At 37.8% G+C, this 23306-nt stretch overlaps 1 protein-coding gene across 1 annotated transcript in view; it reads right to left on the bottom strand.

The window, feature by feature from the left end:
• FNIP2 (folliculin interacting protein 2) overlaps positions 1–23306 on the bottom strand; it is a 33007-nt gene that overhangs the window by 1652 nt on the left and 8049 nt on the right. The window contains exons 3-17 of the mRNA XM_010295244.1: positions 20787–20921; positions 19838–19938; positions 19689–19760; positions 18941–19041; positions 18708–18797; positions 17493–17564; positions 16757–16886; positions 13128–13329; positions 12462–12550; positions 11475–11621; positions 11178–11347; positions 6459–7770; positions 5494–5650; positions 4127–4327; positions 299–414 (exon numbers count right to left, since the gene is read on the bottom strand). Of these exons, the coding sequence (XP_010293546.1) occupies positions 299–414; positions 4127–4327; positions 5494–5650; positions 6459–7770; positions 11178–11347; positions 11475–11621; positions 12462–12550; positions 13128–13329; positions 16757–16886; positions 17493–17564; positions 18708–18797; positions 18941–19041; positions 19689–19760; positions 19838–19938; positions 20787–20921 (3095 nt within the window). The remainder of the gene's footprint in view (positions 1–298; positions 415–4126; positions 4328–5493; positions 5651–6458; positions 7771–11177; positions 11348–11474; positions 11622–12461; positions 12551–13127; positions 13330–16756; positions 16887–17492; positions 17565–18707; positions 18798–18940; positions 19042–19688; positions 19761–19837; positions 19939–20786; positions 20922–23306) is intronic.

The following is a 23306-nucleotide window of genomic DNA, read 5'->3' as shown; positions in this document are numbered from 1 at the left end:
AAAGAGTGTGTATGAATGTGTGGATAACCTCCTAACGACCAAAAGCCAAACTTCCTTCATTCTGAAGATTTAAGAATGAAAAGTGATTTGTTCTTGCTGTTGAACTGTATCTCCTCCTGATTTCCAGATGGCTCTGTAGAACCCATTTTTACACTTTATTAGGCACATGAGAGGAGGGTGCTAAATATGGAGAAGCAAGTCCTCATGGGAACAAGATGTCAACATGCAGAAACCAAAAAGGAAAATAACTGCCCCAAGTGTTTTGCCATTGGTTAAGACCAATGTCTGCAATACTCACCCCAATACAATTCCTAGTTCTTTTACATGCACTCTTGTATGTCCTCGCAGATATTCTGAAAGCATTTTGCTTTTGAGATACATCTCTTGTAGTCTATCCTCAAGATGCATTATGCACTGTAAACACAGACCAAAAACCTCAGAACGGCTTTAGCAATGGCATGCAAATTTTACAGAAATGTAAGCATATAATTTTAGCTTCTATCTTAGCTAGAAGATCTTTCAAACTAAATCTCCACTCCAAAATCCAGAACAGGCAATTGGTTTTGTTTACAGCTGTACTAGCAACTTAAAAAGTTACACTACCCGCTCAAAGGGGAACCCCCTCAAAGAACTGGGGCATTCCAGCTTTCTTGGGCAGCAAGTTTGTTGCACAAACTGCACATTTATTTCCCACTCAAGTCAGCCACAGAGTTTCTGCTGATTTAAAGCATTTTAACCAGGTTCAAAGGCACTCAAGACATCTTATTAAGAATAAAACCACAATATTTGGATCAAGATGTCTTTGTTACAAGTCAGTATTATTTTTTCTAAAAGATTCAGTTTAGACAACAGTTCCTGAAATTAGCACTCTCTAGCTCTAGGGATCTGCCATTCAAGAAACTAAGACTCAAGAAGTAGAAGACACCATTATCTTATTTGTCATAAAATTATAGCTCTTTGGCTCACTACTTTACTGAAGAAGTGAGGTTACGAATCCTTTTTAGGCACTTGTTTTCATCTGTCCTAGGTACTTCTAGTTTAAAATTACTTAACATTGCTTTTGTTTCCCAAAGGTAATAGTTCAAGTTGAAATACCAACATAACCACTCCCCTTTTCTTTCAGCAGTAACATGCTAGAAATGCGTACTATTTTTAAATACAGTCATGTGATGCATGGTAATTTCTCATACACCATCTGCAAGAGAGCAGACGAACTTTAGCTTCAAAGAGAGACAAGTTTTCTTGGCAAGACAAGGTCAGTAGGTAGGATGTATTCACAAGGTGAGTAGGTAGGATGTGTTACCAGGTATTTCGTTCTAGGATAAAAGGTACATTCAATTTGATATATTCCTTCCTTCCACAGGAATGACCACTTCAAAAAAGTTAAATTAGTTCAGCTCTCCAAATTCCAGGAGATGAAAGCAGGAAACACGTGCAGAACCTCACATTATCAAGTGCATAATCATCCAGCAGGCACAGACAGCAATCAGAAACAGTAGCAGCAAATAACTTCAGGGCATCATCCAATGTACTTTTCAAATAGAATGAAAACCGTAAGTATTAGAAATAAGGTCCTGTGAAACCAGTTTTGCTAATTAAAAGATAATGAGGAAAAAAACCCTCATGCTTGTAGGTAGCCTACCATGTATTTTTCTGATGGTCTGGAGCAAGGTATTTTATGATTCTCTGAGCTTATATCAAGTCTTAATCACGGAAGATAAAGAGCCATTTTTAAAAAGTGTGCTATGTGGCAGTTATCTCATTCTACTACTACAAGTGGAGGAAAGGTAAAAGCTTTTTGAGAGTAATTTGCTCTATTTACTTCAAGCAAGTTTTCACTCAAGTCATAATCATAACACTTCTGATTCTAGCCAAAAGGGAAACATGCTTATCTTTTCCATTACAGGTAACACTAATGCAAAAACACCTGTGAGCTCTTCCTCAGCAGTTCTAGGGGGCATGCAGCTGATTCACGAAGTCACAGTTCAATGTATTTCAATTCCAGTACTCGTGCTAAAGGATTATGGATTTATTTTTTAAGTTGTGAGGGAGCAAGTAAGGAAGAATCCCACATTTTAAAAGATATATTCTTTACATAAGATTATCTGCTCCTCCTGAATGCCAAAGAATCAAAAGACAGTTCTCCTCATCAGCTCAGTACATGAACCCATTTTGTTCAAAATGTCCATGTTAAGCAAGGTACAGAAGAGAACTTTGGAGTTTTTTTTTGTTATCTTCCTCTGCAGCTTTTCTCATTGACTAAATAGAAAAAAAAAAATTCAAGTCAATTCTAAAACTAGACAAGTAGCTTAAAATTAGTTTAAAGCTGCAGGTAAAACTTTTGACATATTGCTGACATGCAGCAGTTGCAATCATCACTTCCCTCTCACTGGGATACTGAAGAGAGCTTTGCAGTATGTTTACCAGTCAGAAGTGCCACAACAAAGATATCACCAGTTGCCTTTCATCCGGTCTTAAGCTGGGTTTTGTTTTCTGTTGTACCACAAAAAAAACCCCAAAAAACTCATTCATCTGAACACTAACTGCATATAAAGAAACATACACTCCTAAAAGAAACTTCAAACATACTGCATTATGCTCATCTCTGATCGATATTAGTATGTATGTTTGTAAAAAATTTAAATCAATAGAATTATTACAATAAAAAAAGTCACACTTCTCCCCCTAGAGTTTAGTGGAACACTTGACTTCCACGCACCCATGGTTCTATTTTAGCAGAGGGGTAAAATCCATGGACAGAAGGATCAAAGTGTCTCTAACATGGATTGTAGAAAATTTACAAACTACTAGCACTGTTAATTCACTGTTCCTTTTTGTAAAAAAAAGGAAATAAAAAAACCCAAAAAACATTCCACTTCCAAAACTACCACCACCACACAAAACATACAGAAATTGCATATATAAACCCCAAGGCAATATTGGAAAAAACACTTCAGTTGCAGAAACAGCTATTCAGTTTAGAAATGTAGTATTTAAGGTGTTACTGTGCAAACGTTAGGATATAATTTTAACCAAAGTTGCATATTTTGTGATGCCCAGAAGAATCCAGAGACAGCATTGACAACATACCCACATATTTTTTTGCCCAGCACTTGACTTCAAAGACCTTAGCATAATCAATACCACTAATTTTATCTAAAACAGTGCCAACTAATACTATTTACAGCTGTTAGTGTTTAGCTCTATCTTCCTCTTCCATCTGCTAGCACAGTCATTACACAGGCTTCCTACAAAGTTTCTCAAGGCTATCTACTGAAGGACAAACAAATTCTGTTTATGGAAAAAGGGGTTACTACTGAAAAAAACACCCCATCTTCCCTCACCTACAATCCTACGTTAAAAATTGTATTATAATTACCACTGTCAGACCTGTAGGTAATTGTTGTAATCAGCAAAACCAACATTACTGTTTTGCTCTGATGAACTCCACTACTGATATCGACAAGAAGGGATGCTGTGGGATAGGGAGTACACAATATGACAAAGTAACATCCCCTGCTGCAACCCACCAAGCCCCAGGCGTTTTCAGGTTTCAGTCTCCTCCCAGTAATCCTATGGAGACATTGGCAAGGCTGTCCAAGACAGCACTAAAGGGTTGGCTAAAATATGCATAAAACGGGTCAAGTAAACACACAAAGGCACAATTATTTGGGGAGGAGAGAAGAAGAGGCATCCATTGCATGGGGTTGGATAGAAAGCCCAAGAATAGAAAGCGGTACGCTAGAAACAGGCTTGTGTAGATAGAAGCTTCAACAACATAAAGAGTAGAGAAGTGTGGAAATTATACAAACAAAAAAAAAGGCCAGCCAAACTTAAGAGTCCTAATCATAAACGCATGAGGACCACATTAAAACTGCGTAAAAAACTTCAGTTTTGGCATATGTATTTTGGAGTAGTTAACTTTGATCTATTAAGATGTAAATTACTGATAAAACAGTATTTGTTACTGGACTGTAGCATGCATTCTTTTAATTATGTTGTACCAACCCTGCATTATTTCAGGCATTAGTTCATTGGTATAGCAGTGCAGTATACAAAACCCTGCATTTGCTTTCTAAGCTAAGCAATTTTCATTAGCTTCAGTCTTTAGTAAAGACATACTTACAAAGTCAGCTGGGACATTGAGTTTGTAAAGCTGTAAAATAGACTGCAATAAACTGGATACTTGACTTGAAACCAAAACATCCTTGCCTAACTTCATATTGTCCATCATCTTTCGCTGGCTTGTGGCTACTTGTACATTCCATTTATCTGTGTCTGCAATAATGCAGACAGCTTCTGCGATGGGCTCATCTAGCACTGGATGCTGCAACAAATACAAAACACAAACATTACATGACACTTTCATATACATTTCTACAGCTTAATTTAAGGTTCCACTTTTATGTTCACTGAGGCAGGGAATAAGGAAGTGATACAATGAATGTTTTTATCCAATAGGAAACCAAAGGCATGTCAAAAACATCAAGGAATACCAGCTTCAGTGACAGTTTACACTCAGCAACATTGGGTCAGTTAAGTCTTAACTGTCAATTTGATCGAGGCATTTAATTTTGTTTAAGTAGTGCTTCAAAAATCACTACTCTAATTTTCTTTTCTTCAAGTATTCCACCTTTCCTGAAAAGTTTCTTCCAAAATGAAAAGAGTAATAATCATACTGATCCAGTGATGGTGAAAGTATGTTTAATGATTCAGAGATATGTGAGGGATTTCACTACGTACAATCAAGGCAGGGTATGTATGAAAATACACTAGTAATAGACCAATCTGATGTTGTTTAAAGAAGTTACATACACACACATCACTGTTTTAGATAGTACATGAACTCATTCCAGTAGGATGATTCTTAATTGCTATAGAGAGGCTGTTGACAATTACTAGATAAACATTTAAAATTGCATACTAAGGTCACATAGTTACTTTAATAAAAGGTTAGTTCTAAATTAATTATATAATTAGGAGTACATAAAGTAGAGTAGGAACATGGCAAAGTTCTTATCTGCACTCAATTACTTTCTGTAGTCAGCCATTTCTTCTAGTCTAGTATAATATAGACCTCACAAGACTTCGTCTGCCTTGCAACACATGCCACTAAGTGGCAAAATAAGGTGTTTCAACTTGCTTATCATTTTTATGAAATACAGATAATTCTGTCTGCTATCATGGATGAAAAGCAGTTTGAGGTTTTTTTTTCCTTGTTTGTAACTTGAAGTTGCAAACAATTTTCCTTGTGTTTATCTTTGAAGAGTAGTCTTTAAGAGAGTATAAAAGAAAGCACACGTGATTCTTGCACGAACAGGCTTTGCACACAATGAATTAAGGCCTTACACCTTTCAAGGAGGAAAACATGTCAGGTGTGGTTATTAAGAACAGGTAAGTAGAAAGAAACAGGACCTATTCAAAGGACCTGCTTCTGTAGATCTCAGTAATATCACAACTGCTACTATGACTCAGAACAGTACTTTAACTCACATGCATTGCATGAAGTAGGTCTGCGAGTATACACTGCTTGAGTTTTTCATCATTATTTATTCCATGCAACACTAGATCAGGTATATACGTATGACAGTAACCACCTAGAAGTGATCTTCCAAAGTTTTTCACATATTGACTGCTGATTGTATTTGACCTGAAATACAGAAATACAAAGCAGGTAAGATTCTTGCTTGACAAACTGCATTCAGATTTTACATGAATACGAAGTTTGGTTTATCACCCCTGCTTCTACTGCAAATATTAATCAACAATTGTACTCAAAATACAGTAAACCTATTACTGCTGTTCTTTGAAACAAGGATTTTAAAAGCTTAACTTTAACAATGTATTGATTCCTTCAAATTTATGAAAAGGTAAATCTACATGTATTAGAGCTTGTGGTATGTATGAACTCCCTGTTCTGCAGCTAACATATTTGCTAAACTTGAATTTTCTCCAACTCAGCCCAAGAAGCAAACTCTTCCTAGCTACCTACCCTAAGCATCAGCAAGCTCCATGTGCACCTGTAAAGCTCAGAAGTTTTCAAATAGGATGCCCTTACTTATTTCAAATCTGTCTTTGATTTGTCAAATATATCAGATCTAAACAGTTATCAGTTTAAGCAAAGTTGAAGTTTTGCTTGTCCTCAGATGTTCTGTCTACATATCTACATTAAATGTTTCAGGCAGTTTATATAAAAAAAAAGTTTGGTCACTTTTTCTTAGACATTTGAAGAACACCTTTGTCACAAAACTTCACTTACCTAAACCTGCTCTATCTTGGTTTTCTTTTTGCCAAGTCTGTTTACAGGAATCCTAACCACATCAGTGTCTGTTATGGATTTGCTTGCAAGGAACTTAGTCAAAGATCCCAGAGGATTTCAGACTTGAAACCCTGAACATCTCTAAAGTAGCAACAGCTCTTGACTCCATTTAGTTCTAAATAAATTTAAACTTCTTTACCTTGGTAAAGGAAGCTCCACCTCTGCAAACTCTTCAAATCTTTTACTGACATTATCATGATGCACTTCATCAGGGATACAACAATCACCTTCTTCATCACTGGCTCCAAGAGCACTGTCTGAACTCTCGTTCCTTGGAATGTCCCCTTCAACTCTGAAGGGGATTTTCCTTCCAGCATCCCCATAGGGGACATCTTTAGCACCTACTTTAGGGGAATCCTGTTTGACAGCAGAACCTACTTCCATGCAGCCAGAAGAATAGTTCTCCAGATTGCCAGAACATAAAGTTCTAGTTTCTTTCAGGCTTGGCAATTTTACTGTTTCTATGTTATCTATGGGCAAAAGTGGTTCACTAGATATTGCGTTACCTAAATTAATTTCAGTTCCTTTACTTTCCATATGTTGGTTAAGTATACTCTCCTTCCCCTCACAAGATGGGATTTGCGCATAACAAACGTTATGTTTACTGAAGGGTATAAAGGCAGCTTCACAACTTTCTTTTTGATTCTGGCAAGCATCCACATTCAGATTTATGGAACTTGAGGCACGATGTATCACCTCTGGATTTTTTCTGAATGACTTCAGATTGTCTTCCATTTCTCTTCTATGAGTTTCTAAGTCTGACTCTGGTGATGCAGAACTTCCAATCTGAAAGGTGACCTTTTCTAAGTGTGAACTCCTGTGGCCAGACCTTTCAGGACAAGGTAAGGCAGATGACCTACTAGACAATTGCTTTTCCACTTTTCTCTCATTCTGGTTCTTATTCTTCTTTATATCCATTAAATCCTCCAATTTAGGTGGCTCTTCGAAGTGGTAGGATACAATTCCTGTACCAGCAACAGTTCTTTTCCTACCATCAGCTGCTCCTTTATGGAAACTGCTAGTTAGGCAATCAACAGATGCTGCAGCGTTCTGAACGGCCTTTCCTACTGCTTCTCTCTTCTCTTTTGAAGAGGCTGGGACAGCATGAATGCTTTCCGGGTCACGTACGCCAATACTATTGTTCTTACTTCCATCATTCTTTGGAGGTAGGATTGGAGGTAGAAGAGCAGGTTCATTTTTAACAGTGACAACCACATAATCAGACTCTTCTACCTCCCCCTTTTCTAGTGCAGTTGTGATCTTGCTTCCATTTAGCACTTGCTCTCCGTCCCCAGCCTTCTCACTCCATGTCAGCTGATTTTCCTGCAGCTCAGAGCACCGAATGAAGTAAGTTAGTACATAGAGCAAGCGCTGCACCAACTCCTTGCGTTTTCCAATGATAACAGTTCGAGTCAATCTAACTGGAGAGCCTATAGCACCATAGAGATCACCTATACAGAAAAACAAACATGTCACATGTTTATGTTTGATTGTGATGTAAGCTATACCGATTAAGTTCAACACATTTTGAAACAGTATTTACTATGGACACAAATCAGACAGTTCATTTCTTTCACAGTAAGTTCACAGAAGTTTAAAACAAAGAATAACAAAAGAAGTCCCCTAGCTCTTCTTATACCCCGCTTGTGTCCGTAAGGGGTTTGGTGTGTTTGTGAGGGATTAGCTGCTATTACTCAGTTTCTTTGTGTTGTAAGCCACTAAGGTTTGCAGGCTTGATGCTTACAAGATATTATCACTTGGAAATTGACACAACAGGGGGTGAAGAGGGGAAAAGATCCAGCTAAATTCTGCAGCCAACTATACTAATTTCTATTTTTCTACTAGTTTTCTTTCACATCAAAGTTACTCTGTTTTATTGCAGACAGTTTGCTGTTAAACACAGGAATTTTCATACAGAAAAAAAAAATCTAAATTATACTTTTCAGCACCAAGATATGAAAAAAGCAAAAAGAATTCAGTATTAGCTTAATAAATAAGGTTCTGAAAAAAATGGATGTAACTACCTGATTGGGCAAGGCATGTGCACTTCTATATAGTTGGAGTCAACCTCACTAACATGAGCATTTATCTTTGGTAGAGGGTAGCAGAGAACTAGAAAATATATTCACTACTTAAAATACAACTGTAATATGAAAGGTAGGTACAACATAATCCGAGTCCGCCTAAGAAATGCTTATTTGCTAGCTCATTTATCCTGAAGAACCATTTGGTTTTTTAAAAAGAGCTAAAGTCATACAAATCCTACTTCCAACATACTTGTTTGGGAGAGTGGTAACTACCTTCCAGCTGCCTATAGTCCTCTATCAGCTGAAGGGTTTCTACTCCAAAGTTCTGGGAGAAGTAAACATAGATAGCCATTAAGGGAACATGCTCTATAAGGCCAAGATGGGTTAACTCAAGAAATGTCTATTACCAAGTTGAGTTAACCCAGTTGTCTTCACCTGACACCCATTAGAGAACACCCACTGAATTGTCTTTGCCTAACCAAACTGTGGCTGGTATGACCAGCAGATAGGAGACAACCACCAAAAGCTCAATTTTCTTTAGCCACCGTAACTGTTCACCTTAAAAGCAGGCTTCTCTGGCTTGAGGTTTTATCAGCTACCTGCTAATCTACCAGATTGTTTTAGGTGCCAAGTCCTTGCTTAGGGCTGCTCAAATATTCTGGACTGAGTTTACCACCAGGATTTTGTACTAGACCTCAAGAAACAACACTAAATGAAAGTTATAATCAGAGCTTCAGGAAGGTTTCTACCAAGGGCAAGGGACCTCTGGTTTCAACATGAGGAGACTAAAACAACAAAAACCCAAACACCACATTTATTCCCATACTCCTCCTCACCATACAGAACATAAAAAGGAAAAAGGCTTCTGACTCCAACCCTGCAAAACAAGGACCAATGAGCCAATAAGTGAGAGCAGTAGAATTACTGTCTCCCTTGCTAAGAACTGCCATTTCCCATGATGCCAGCAATACACTGGAGAGGCTGCTGTGTGGTGGCATCAGTGTGCTGTCTTCTCTCAGTTAAGAACACTCTGGCAACTAGCCCCATAGCCTAACATGCCAGCAAACTCATTCCTCTGTAATGGAAAGTGGGCTTCAGACTACTCAGATGGAATCAACCTCTATGCCTTGTGGGCCACAAGGACTAGCAATCTGGAAAGGAAATGGGAAGATATCTTTTTACTTTCAAGTTGAGCACAGTTGCTATGGAAATCAGATTCAGGCTTCGTGTTCATCTGCACAATTGACTTTTACATACAACCATTACTAATAAGACAGTACAAAAAGTCAAAATTGTGGTCTTCAAAACATACTCATGCCTACTGTTAAGACTGTTAGATTGAAGCTGATATTTGAGAGACAGTATGGTGTCTTCCTGAAAGCGGTACTTACAGCTGCATCAGTATGTAATTGTAATTGATATATAATATGTAATGAAAACATAGGTCTGAAGGTGGAAAGACAGGTACATCAAAATCCTTTCTTTAATGAAAAGTCATTTCCTACTTAAAGCACTAAGCCCCATGATTTTTATTCTGCCCCTCTCCACCCCTCGCCTTTCTAAAGGTGGAGACCAGCAGAGGGCAACATCTTACTTTCATTATCAGTTACTGCAACCACCTGATAGTGGCTTTTAGGCTTTATAGGAACGAAACAAAACCAGAAAGCGTTTTCAGTTCAGGCTGAGAACTTGGCTAGGCCAATGCTGATAGCAGCGCACAGCCCGAGACAGCAAGAAGAGAAACAGATTCTTGGCTAGCCACCAGTCGTGGCTCCTGGGAGTGACCACAAGAGCTACTGCCAATCTTATGCCTCCAGCCCAGCTGGTTTTTATAACCCCAGGTCTGGCTCCATCCTCAACACCCTGAGCAAACTTCTATTTTCCTCTCCAACTCTAATCCACTACTCCCCTGCGTAATGTTTTAAAGACATCCTAAAACAGGAAACACTTATACTACAACTACATGGCCAAGGTAGCAGTTCTTAGTTTCATAAAGATTGCTGAGAATAACAAACATAACTGAGACAATTAGCAAGAAAAACAACTAGTAGCACAGTGTAAAAGTCACATTACTGCTTTAGTGTGCATGTGCGTTATTTTACATGGCACTAAGCTGTACCAGTTAAAAGTTAAGGCCAAGCTAATGTCAGACTCAGCTGCTGCCAAAAGGAGGAGGAATTTTCAAGGATTTACCACTGGCAGTGTTATTCTCTCAGCTCTCACTCATCTACTCATTTGACAGCAGTTATTTAATCCCCTGTATCAAGATAACTTACAAGCTATAAAGTATTTGTCAGAACACCTGAGTTGCTGGGCACAGAAAGGAAATCTTGGCCAAAGCCCACTCATATAACTGAATGAATGGAGGTACTGCCAGTTGCCAGACTTCTACTCTGTTGTCTTGGTGTCCATCCTAGCTCTGTGAGAAAGACGTAAAAGGAAGTACCAGGGGCAGTTTCCACTACAAAGGGTCTCTAAGGCCTAGAGAACTCCCCTCAATCCTGTCTGTTCCCTTTTGTTCTTACCCAACTGCTCAGATCGTTCACAGCTCTTGCACCATCTTAATACTTCTACACCAAGTTACTTAACCAGTCAGTGTAACAGAGGATGACAGCAAGGGACCAAGTTAAAAAGCAAAGCACTCAGGCTATGCAAATAGGCCTCCAAATGCTCTGTTTAACCAGGTGAAAGACATCTGTTGGTAGCTCCACCCAGCTTACAAGGCAAATCAGCAAATGTGATCTGGATCACAAGTAGCTCTTAGATAAGAGGAGTGGATGCAGGAAGGTGCTAGTTGTAGGTAAGTCTGAAGCTCTCCATTTCCTACTGACCAAGCTGTGCCCAGAGCGGGTTATATGGATGGGATTTTGCCAGCATGTTCACAGACTGTGATGTGCGCTTCTCAGAGAAGGCCTTTATTGGAGGATGGTCAACCGGCATTACTGTTGGGACCCAAGCCAGATGATATGTCAGCACTGCCGTTAACAAAGCAGCAAAGAACCTAGGAAAAAGAATATGACCAAAGTAACACCAGCAAAATAATATCCCATTATGTGCTTTAACATATCCACTTGCACTGGGAAGCACACAAGCTTTTTTTTAAGAGAAAGGAGGTGGGGGAAGCTTACTGATTTTTGTTGATCTGTTCTATCAGAAATGTAAATTCTTTAAGAAAACGCTGGCATAGCTGATTCTTTTCCAGAGTGTTGGACATCATATTAAGCCACACAGGCTCTGCAATCCTTGGAACAGAATATAGGTTCCAGATGGTGACTCTGCTCGAAGAAAATTACCCAAAAGTAAGTGTTAACATGCATGTTTCGATCTTGCAAATACAAGTAGCCCCTTCCTCTTCTATTGTCCATTGATTTTTATTTATTTAATAAGTTCTAGGAGACTAACCAAACTGGAAGACTTTTCCAGACACACTGATTACTAGTGTCCCAAAACACTAGTCTATTTTAATTCAGTGTAGCATAACTTAGTATCTTCATATGAATTACATATTTGTCTTCCCTTTCTTGCATTTCCCTGTGTATTTGTATTCAGAGAAATGATTCAGAAATCATTTTGAGGGGGGATAGAACCCATTCTATTCATTGCAGTGATTTGATTCCACATTCCAGACATTACAGAACCTCCATCCCACCAAAGCCTTGTCTCTCTCTTCTGGGCTGCCTTTCCTGGCCTCTGGCTATTGCTTCCTTTCTTAGGTACCAAAAAGAGAGACTTTGACAGCAATTTGTCAGTTGTACTGTTCAACATTTATGGGTAGGAGTGAACAACTCATCTGCCTGATGCAACAATCAAGCCACTCATCTGCATAGGCATCAGCAGAAACCAACTCTTGATGAGATCTTAAAAGACTTTAACTGACAGTCCCAGGTACAGGTGAGTGCAACAGAACTACTTTTACTCTCATTCTGAAAATGGCCGAGCTGGTTTTGCTAAACATTTCTGAAAACATTTACCCAACACAGAAAATTCATTCACACTAACTTCAAGACTCACTAAATTACAAGACCCAGCATTCAGCTGCTTATAACTGGAAGTGACAAATCTTTAGAGGAGCATGAAAAGAGCTCTCCTTGTAATTCAGAATTCCATCAACTCACCTGAATTCTCCCAGGGCATCCATGACACGGCTGATATAAACCTGCACTCTTTGGCTGGATTCTGCTATTTTTCTACATGAGATCATGGCCTTGATTAAGAGTTAAAGACACAAAACAGCTTCTTAAAGGATTCACATTCTTCATCTTTTTAAGCTTCATTAACATGTCAAAATAATTAAGATCTAGCCCCAGTGCTATAAAGCCACTCAGGACAGCAATAGCTGCCAACCTCCCTCCACCTCATGACAGACCAAGCCCTAAGACTGGACATGGGGAGAGAACATTTCTGGGAGAGTAAGGGGAAGTCAGCAACACATATTTTGTGTCTCTCTTTCATTGACAGCATGAAAGGGTAGAATGCCATCATTTCCACAGTCTCTAGGGAGTCAAGAAAACCTCACAGTGAAATATGGTGAGAAGAAAAGAAAAAGAAGAAACACCCATAGCATAAAACTCTCCACTCTCACTCTGACTAGAAAAGAAACCGCACCTCTTTCAGCGAATGCTGAATTCCTACACTGGGCTCAGGCTCAGGACTATATGTGTAAGGAGGAAGGGAAGCTTGAAACCACGCACCTTCTCTCACTCTTCATTTATCAGATTCTAGAATACTTCATTCTGTTTGACACTTATTTTTCCACATTAAGCCAAACTAGTATTCTGTACCTTTTCTATTGCGTATTTCAGCTTGTTCATGTGAGATTCAAAAAGAGGGAAGTGTGAGAAAAAGAAATCCTGGAAGTTTCTCTGTGCTTCTTCTTTTTCAGGCAGAGAAAAGATTATGCTGATTGCAATTTTCTTCCTCCGAACCATTGCAGGATTGGAGCTGCAGCTTTCATCAGCCATACTAAACATTTCTTCAGTGGACCTGTAAGACAGATTTGTTGGGACAGTTATCTATGTACTGAGAGCTTATTTGTCATCTATCCATATCTCTCTACATAGTAAAGGGTAATTCATTCTCAGGTCTCCTTTGACTACATAAGATTTTGTTGTCACCTGTCTCTGAACAGAGGATACCCAATATTTTGATGGATAAGACCTCTGTTTGCTCAGGTAGAAGGAAGGCAACCTCTGAAAGAGGCCAGCTCCTAAAGTGGTGTAAACACTTTCCTCTGAAACAGACCTACTACAAAATCCCTCTTTCTGTATTTATCTTTAAGGGAGATTAAGAAAAAGGAATGGAGACACACACTAAATCATTAGCAAAACAGGTTAAAGGCAATTTCAGACCCGTGAACTGCGTCCAGCACTCAGACTCCTGCCTACGTGCTCAGCAGTATGTCCACGATGCTCTTGAATCTGTACTGTTGCTCATGAGGGAAGTTGGGAAACATGCTACCTATAACTGTTCCAGCATCTTAAGATGGATGTTTTAAGGCACTTAACCATGCAAAATAAAACTTTCTATTTTAACTGAAGACAAAATGTCACCACTTAATAATTACTGTAAAAATACAAACTTAACGCCTACAAGTACATGTATGCTTAGCTCAAAGTTGGATATACTTCAGTTTAAAATGCTTTGTTTTCTGCTAAAAAAAGACCAAAACCCCCCAAAACCCCACAGGGGCTCTTTTACAACCATTATTATTTCCCCAAGTTCTGCTTATTCACTTGATAGTTCTGCCACATTTCTCTCAACAGTTATGCCACTTCTCAATATTACACATGATAATTGATACTGGGATCAATACTGCTCAATATCTTCATTATCAGGTTGGCCTGTGGAACAAAAAACACACCTTCAGTAAGTTTGCAGAGGATGCTAAATGGGGGGAAAATGGTCAATACAGGAGGGGCACTGTCCAGAGAGGCTGTGGAATTCCCATCATTGGAGATTTTCAAGACTCCATTAGAGAAGTTCCACAGCAACCTGATCTAAATTCCAAGTTAGTCTTTTGCACAGGCGACTGAGTTGGATGATATGCACAAGTCTCAGTCCAGCATAAGTTTTTCTGCGATAACACAAAACAGTGGCAATCCCCTCACCCTGTTTCTCCATAAATACTTGCATTGCAGTGCTAGATATTGATGTTGTTGGATTTACAGAACTATTTTTTTGGCTTGCTTAAAATTTCTTGATCAATTTCACTGAAAAAAAGTCTTTAAAAAGACATATACATCAATGAGTAAAACAGTATGGTCAAAATGTCTTTTGGAAGGAACTTTAATTGAATAATGGCTTTTAATCCACTGAGAAATTATAAGGGGAGAAGGGTAAGGACAAGAATGCCATTACAACACTAATGGAGACATTCAGAGCAGAACCTCTTATGGAAATAGCTTGGTTTTGGAGTTTCTTTGTAAGCTAAGACTGAAGTATCAGTGAATGGTAATTAAAAGCTTGAAGGCTTTTCATATCAGAATTATCTTGAAATGGAGCCTGTGGCATTTATAGACCACTATGAAGCAATTAACAAAAGGAAAGCCTGAATGCTAAGTATTCATTCTGACTTCATTCTAAAAATAAGTGGTTTAGAGTTTAAATGGCTTGAAAAAGTTAAATATACAAAAAGTTTCTCATCGTAGAGGTATGAGTCCAGGAATACAGGAAAAGGCACACACAATAAAATCCCAGCAAAAAACAGCTTGTGGGAAACCCGAGTTCAAGACAAAAACATAACCTCATTTGAACTTCAGGAACTTGCATGCAGAGACAGAAATACCCAAGGAAGTTGGGAAAGGATGGTCAGTCAGCATCTAAGAAACATCACAAGCTTTTGTACTGCTTCCCAGGAACAGAAATTGAAGAATTTAGGTCTGAGAGAGAAGCCTTTTCAACAAAGCTGCTAAACTAGCTTGCCTGCCAATTGACTACATGGCGTTCCAGCTAGACGTCTCATTTTCTTTGAGCTATTGGCCTAAAACATCAGTCACGGAGACTGTAGAATCTTGGCTGTACAAGACGAAGTGCAAACTTCGCTGTCACAGAAGTATTCAACAAGAAGCCTACTGTTTCCCTAGCAAGAGGCTTTTTGGCTTAGAAAGAACTCCAATTCAAGAGTAGATCTAGATAGCGAAAATAATAACGTCCTGTTTCCAATGTCTTTCCCCAATATAGATTCTCCAATATGGAAGAAACACAACCTACTCCCTACAGTGAACAAGCAGCCTAAAAGGCTACTTTCCTCTAAACAATTTGGATTTTTTGTAAAGCCTTCAGGAAATTTCTATTTGTGAAAGTTTGGCTACTCCTTAAACTAGGCTGAAATTCTCTTATTTACCCTAAATGTTTTAACTTTTTAGCATGCACTGCTCTCAGTCTTATTTCTTTAGGAAATTAGACTAAAAAGTATTTAAATTTACTGAAAGCAAAATGTTTACTATCTTATTCTCAACTGCAAGCATGATTTAGAAAGCATGACTGCCACATGAGCACCATTACACGATTCTTCATGTTAAAAATGATTCAGTAAGAATATCCAGGAAAAAGCTTCACATGTTGACACTGGGGAAAGAAGTCTCTTCAAAAATAAAAGACTGTCACACAAAACCAAAACCTTTCAAAAAGTTTTTTTGTTTTTTTACTGACCACATATTTTAACTGGCAGCTTTTAAGCTTCTGTTAACTGAAAACAGTGAAGAGGGAGAGATGCCAAACAGTAGCAGTTTCTTTTAGTTCTCCACTAATTCCATGCTGTCTCTGGGCACAGGTGGATGGGTACATATGAGCAGATAATCAAGAACCATTTGTTATTTTGCAACTGACAAGGGAAGAATTTGCTTATTAGCTATGAAAGGTCTGCTGCATTCCATGCTTTGTTATGCCACTGAGCTACAAAAGCTAATAAAATTCCAAAACAGAGGCCAAGCTTTTTGATCACAGTTCTTTTTTTCTTCCTGTTTTGGCAGAAGCCACATCAGGAACATCCTGTACCAGCCAAGACAGTCGTCATGGGCTATTACTCCAAAATTTCAGTAACTGCTCACAAGTCAGACTTCATCATAGTATAATGTAATTATGGCAGCAGTGCTGTTACAGTCCCTTTCACCTCAACAGGATGCTCTGCTCCTTCAGACACAGTTTAATTTGCTTTTCAGAATGTGGCTTCAAATACAGTCTATATGTTCAATAAAAATAAGTTTATTTCAAATTTGGGCCTTACAGTTCATATGCAGCCAAAACTTGATCTTTCTTCATATTGGCAATCTTATATTACATGCACAGAAGTTAGACTGAATTGACAGCATTTAATAACAGGATTTGTCCTTTTAAAGAAAAGAGGCTTAAGCTCTATTTAGCTTAAATTACTGCCAAACAGCTGTTGTAAGAAGAAAGGCGTTGCACTCACCACCTTGGAATAATTCCATTCTCTAAACTGGTTGTCTGACTTCGGAGCCAGCGACGTTGGTAGCTGCTAGAAGATGATGATGAAGAGCTTGGAGATGGAAAAGGAGTCACCAGAAGACTGCTCAGAGATGCTATCAAGAAAGCAAGAAACCCCACATACAGTAAATTACGAAGAGTGATGGTTAAATATTTTTCTTCATACTCTAACTAGGAACAAATTCCCACAAATATTGCTCTTGCTTGCTGATTTTTTTCACCTAACTCACTTGCAACAGGAGAGACAATTATTTTAAATGAATCTTGCTGCCTGAGGACATTCCTTTTTTATTAAGTCAGAGATCTTCCCTACTAGAACATACCAAAAGTCATGTTATTCTCATTAAAAGCATTCTGTCCTAAGAGGTGTTGCCCTCCCATTATAATAGACAGATCTCCTGCTCCCCTGGCCTCCTTTCCTATTCAGTGCAAAAGCATCCTCTCTTCCCTTGCTTTAGTAAAAGCTCCAGCCAGTTCTTTCTCCAAATTATAAATTGGTTAAGAACCCAGAAAATGATGACTGTAAACAAAGAATATCATTACAAATATTCTTGCATTAAGGCTTGGGGCAAAAGCAGAAGGAAAACTCCTTAGCAGATCCAAAAAATTCTGGATTTACAGGTCATAAGGTGCCTAGATTTCAGGTGAATCACTTCAATTATTAATTACAAAAGTAGGCAAACAAGACAGACAGCAGATACCTGACCGAGCAATGCCACTGTCTCTGTCCTCATTTTGTCCTCTGCTAGGCATATCAACAGGCGTGCTGTGTGCTAAAACAAACAGATCAGATCAATAGAAAATATTACATAACTCATCGTACTATTTGTCAGCATTTAAAAAAATCTTTAAGTTTAAAGGTCATAAAACAGCAAAGTTACATCCTGTACTGTTACTCCAAATAAGCTGCATGGTGTGAGCAGAGCTTGTAGCAAACAGTAGTCTCATACTGAGTATCATGTTACTAGAGGAAGTTGGTTATTTGCGCCAATCTAAAACCATCTCTAAGAAGCTTAAGAATGTGAATATAATCTACATTATCAGAAATCAGATATGCTTTGAAAATGAGGGCTGGTGGTACCCCCATCTGTCACTCTTGACATTTTTTTGCATGTGCAAGGTTTTCATTATGATGTTAACCTATGTAAAGTGACATAGTCAAATATGAGGTCCATTAAGCTTCCGATTCACTCCCCAAGCAGAGATTTACAGTCCACAAAGCCTCACAGTAAGAAACATTCAACCTATGTTGTATTACATTGAAGTGTTAGTAGTACAGAGTCACTCAAATTGTAGAGCATGCAAGATTTACAAAGGCTGTGAAGAAACTGCATTGGTATTCCAGTTCACATTTTTGTAATTAACAGAACTAATTAGGCCTAAGATTTACCCACCTGCATGGGTCATCGGTATGCCTGTAAAAGGAGACTTTATGTAGTTTAAAGTTTTGAAAATTAAAGACATTGATATTATTAAAGAAAAAACCTTAAAGCCTCCCAGACTTAGCTCAAGAATTAATGTTGAATGTCAGCCATCAAATTAAAAAAAGTAGCAAGAGGTAAGAGAAGAAAAAGCTGTACACCAGCAAGACACCTGCACACTAGCAAGAAACCAGCTATAAGCCAGGAAACATAAGTTCTCTAAGAAACATAAGGGCTCATTTATTATTATAAACACTTTATAAAAATACTTTTAAAATTAAACACAGGAATTAGAAAAGAAATATAAGCAAAAAGCCATTAATTTAGCTATCTTTTGGAAGAAAGATTTTTAAGTCTAAGCCAGATACATCTATTGTCACTATTTAGCCCTTTGTTTCTAGAGAGTAATTATGTATGTCCTGTAAGGATTCAGAAAGAGCTGGATTTGTGTGTGCATATGGATGGGTCACACTGTGTCTGGCATTCCACACAAACCTGCAAAGAAAGAAGCGCTGCGGATGAGCCGGAGGGGACCTCCTTCAGACACACCCTGCAGCAGTTTGCTGCTACACAGCTGTAACACACCTAGGAAACAAAAGCAATGTAGAGAAAATGCAATGCAAAAAAGTAACTAAAAAAAGAGAGAAAATAATGCACAGGAAAAAACCCAACTGAATGAACAGATGGCCTTATGTTGTCAGAAAGACATAGAACCTGGAAATATTTACCTAAATTACTTCCACTGCGACAGGTTCCCAAACCATTCTGATTCGAGCTCAGCTTTCCCAGGCTGGGATCTTGGTTGATGTATTCAAAGCTATCTTGTAAGCTAAAAGAGGGGAAAAAGCCAGTGTTCCTTCAGAATGTGGTCAATAGGCATTACTATTAGCTTGAGAATTAAGCTCATTCTATGGAAAAAAGAAGACTGAAGATGAACTTTACAATCAAACTCAAGGACCAGTAGGTTTTCTGAAACTGTAAGGAAATAGGCATTAATTTTCTACATAGGCTCCCTTTTCGAGTTATTGCAAGTTTCTGTATGTCACATTTGGGATTCAGTTGGGACCAGGAAAAAGAAAAGAGATTAGAAACAGTGTATCACTGTTGAAGTAAACAGAAGTGGGGTACAGTGACACAAAGCTTTTTCAATATACACCCCTTCTTCACCCTTCCAGCAGCAGGAAGAGATAGAATCTTTGATTGCACAAAGCACCTAACCTCTCAAGTTTATTGCATGCCCCGAACAAATTAAGGAGCAGAAATTCAAAGAGATTTTGTTTTTTTTTAAACTTTGGTGGCCTGGCTGGGATCTATCAAGAGAATCCTTTTCCACAGCTGCCATTTCTGATTTTCTGCTAGACTTTTCCACTTCGGCTAAGTCAAATTTAGAAGCAGCAACAGAAGGACTGCAAAAGGAGAAAGGAAGAAAGACAACTGCATTGGATGGGGAAGGAAAAAAAAAAAAAATGTTCTTACTTATTGTTGCTTCCACTGAAGCTTCCTACCCTGGCTGAGAAGACTTTACTTATCATCAGCTGTGGGGGAGAGCTGAAAGGATAAACAGTCATTTCAGTGAGTCATCAACTCCAAGTGCCTGAGAGTGCATCACAGAAAAGGACACTCACCGTATATAGTGAATTTTCAAGGTGGAGCCTTTGTAACTCATTGCCACTGAGCCAAACATCATTTCTCCCAGCATGTTGACGTCAGAGGCTGGTCTGGTGTACTACACAGACAAGATGATGGAAAGAGCAAAGTCACTAATAACTTGGCATACTATTTCAATTTGATTTAGTACAATAGTGCTACATTTGTATTCTCCTTTCAAAATAAGTTCTGCTTTTCCACACAGACTAAGATCCTGTGTGGTTCTAACACACTGAGTGGAAGTACAAGCAAGTACAGCTGGAAGACATACTCCGTTTTGCTCACTAGCTGGGCATAGCTACCCTTGTTCCTGGATCTTGTGAAGTACAAGACGACCAATTTCTTATTTTGTTTCAAAGACTGATCTTCAATAGCAAATAAGGACAGAAGTTTGTTAATTCTGAAGGAAATCACTTACCTTCTACTTAAATATTTTTTCTACTTTAATCTATACATTCTTCAAATTACATTTTTTTAGCTTATGTAATGTTTATGCTTTTACTGAAAAACAGCCAGAGTACCTAAAAAATAGTTCTCTCAAAAATTTCATGTTGTAGTAAAACAGACTAAAGGGACTCTTAATATATCATATTCAACAGCTTCTTCAGAACTACCTGAAGCATAGGTAGGCATCTTTCAAAACAAGAACAGAGAACAGTACAGTGCTTTTTATGACCTTCACAAATAATACTGCTATTAAGTATCTTCTGTAACTCTTTCGAAGACAAGACCAAGATAGACCAAAAGGTTAAGATGTACCCACATGCTCTTACTCTACACTTTTAAGATAGGGTAGATATTTCAGGGCTCAGATTAACTTGTAATATACTAGAAGCATAACTACTCATTCAATGCATGTAAGTTAAGCCTTTTATATACAAAGTTATTCAGTAAAATGGATAAATATAAGCAAGTAATGAACGTTACCTGATACTTCGGTATCTGTTCTTTGATATTGTGCATACAGCTTACTGAGGGACTATGGGAAGAAATATTGTTGTTCCCATTGCTTACTTGGCAGTTCTTGGCAGAAGCCTTTACAGAAGCATCCTCTGACATTTTCTGTGTCAAAACAGAGCAGTATGATGAAAACAATTAAAGCAAACATGAGAACTACCATCTGTAAACATACCATAGCAAGATTTTTCTTAAACTACAGGTAAGCAACAGAAATAAAAGATACTCTTATTTGGTTAAAAAGAGTTTTGAATTTTAAAAGATTTTTAAAAAGGCCAGCATCAGAGAAAGCGCAGAACTACTCTCGCATTTATATTGTCAGACAAGTTTTCATAGTATCACACATAGTCACAGTAATTAGCCAAAGGTTCACTGGAAGATCATTCCTAATTGTTATAAATTGCTCTGTGTAACATTTACCAAAGTTTATGTAAACAAAATTTCAGCTTATGGGTTGCTTACAAACCAGTTTCTGTAGTCATTTGCACAATTAGTCACTCAAATTGCATAAAACTTTTGCTCCCCAACTGGTTAACAGATTAAACAGAAAAACAGCCAGGAAAAACAAGGGGTGAATAGTGCATCATTTGGTAGAATTACCAGGTTATAAAATCTAGTTGTTAAACCTGTAAAGGAGTTGTGTTAGAAAAAAAGAGCAAGCAAATGAATGCTTAAATCCAGATGACTGTTTAATTCAAAGTGCAGTCTCAGGTCACTGTGTTTTAACATCTTAGAACTGATCAGAAAGGTATAAAGGAAGTATTGGAAAGATTGATTACATTAATGCTATTCGTACACATTTCATAAGACAAGCTGCAATTCATTAATTGGGGTTTGTTTAATACAGGTTTCTTGAACAAAAACCAATTAGTTTCTTGTTTTCTTTAACGGTTGCTTTTTTATTTTCCAGTTTGAATGTCCATTAGATGTCAGTTAAAAGGGCCACATTATTTCAAACATACTTCTCACACAAACTTGAAATGATTTCTATGAAGGGAGCAAAACTGTAACCTTGCAGCAATGAAAATTGCTTAGAAAGTCTTAGAAAACTTATCTCATACTCCTAAACTTTTCATATATTTAGGAAATTCAAAATCCCTTAATGAACATATATTTAATGTGTTTTAATGTAAACATTCATTCATTTGGTGCACATCAGAAGTTAAGTGTATTTTTACAAGTCTCACTTTGTACCAGCATGGTTTACCTCATCCAGAACGTGCATTGGTAGAGATCAACTAAATTCTTTTTAAAATGACAACAAGGTACAGGTAGATAGTCTACAGAAAAAAAAAGCAAGCAGGCAAAATGAAATAGTAATAACCTAGATGCTAGTTAAAAGCAGCCATAGCCAAATTTACATCACATTTTTGGCTCAGCAAGATGAGAAAGGAATGATAACAGGAAGTTAAATGGAAATAAAAGTAGAATCCAATATTCCACAAGACTGATTTTTAAGATGAACACTTTGAATACTACAGCGCAGTAGCTGTAGTATGTTTTAGAACACTCAAAGAAAGAAGGAAAGATGCAGAAGAAAAAGAAGAAGAGCAAGCCAAGAAAAGTGGAGTAGATGATCTGTGATTTTTTTAAAAATTTTAGTTTGAACTACAGTGATAGTACAGCTCCTCTACTGATTTAAAATTAAGCCTACTGCTATGTTAAAAACAATAAAATCCTGGACTTCTATATTTTATCCATATTTGCACTCCTTTTGTGCAGGTTTTCCTGGCATAGTATTTATGTACTATTGCTATCTAATCCCAATGAGACTGTCATTAGGGGTTTAGAAATGCACCAGTGACAGTAGTCACGTGTTTGATGAGCTATTGATGAAAAATGCCTAATAAAAGTGGTCTGATATATTCCATCTGCATAAAGAATTGTAGATTAGATTAAGAACACCAAAAAGAAATGCAGTATATTAAACAAACTGATGATTACAGAGCTTCTCCCCCAGGTAAGTTCATTGCATACTTTAATTTGAGCAAAGTGAATAAGGTTTACTGTATTTCAGGAAAATGGATAAATGCACAGTATACACACACACACACTTGCTTGACTTTAGTTTAAGCAGGACTGAGTTTGAGAGTAATTTTGCCATAACTTTAAAGGAATCAAGTTTTAGGCTCGCTGTTTGATAATATACAAAACCAACCAAACATGGAAGATCACTTTTAACATCTATGTGTTTGCATGCCATTCAAAGTACTTTGGCTGTTTTAAAAGGGTACCAAGATTAGTGTCTGGCTAGAAAACAGATTATACCCTGTATCATGTATTATGAGGGAGGCTATAATCTGTTTTATGCCAGTCTTGCATCAGAGTTTCTGATAAGACATTCTGTAGTAAACTTTGAATTTACAGTATTCAAGCAAGTGGAATAATTTCAGTATTTAAATGAAGCCAGAAATATATTTCCTCCTCAGATGCTATGTGTTTTAAACCAACTTTAAGATACAAAGTAACAACCTTGATGGCGGGGGGGGG

The sequence above is a fragment of the Phaethon lepturus genome, unplaced genomic scaffold (assembly GCF_000687285.1).
Source record: "Phaethon lepturus isolate BGI_N335 unplaced genomic scaffold, ASM68728v1 scaffold13409, whole genome shotgun sequence".
Taxonomy (NCBI): domain Eukaryota; kingdom Metazoa; phylum Chordata; class Aves; order Phaethontiformes; family Phaethontidae; genus Phaethon; species Phaethon lepturus.
Note: the sequence above shows the minus strand (reverse complement) of the source record. Positions and strands in the feature narration are given on the sequence as shown.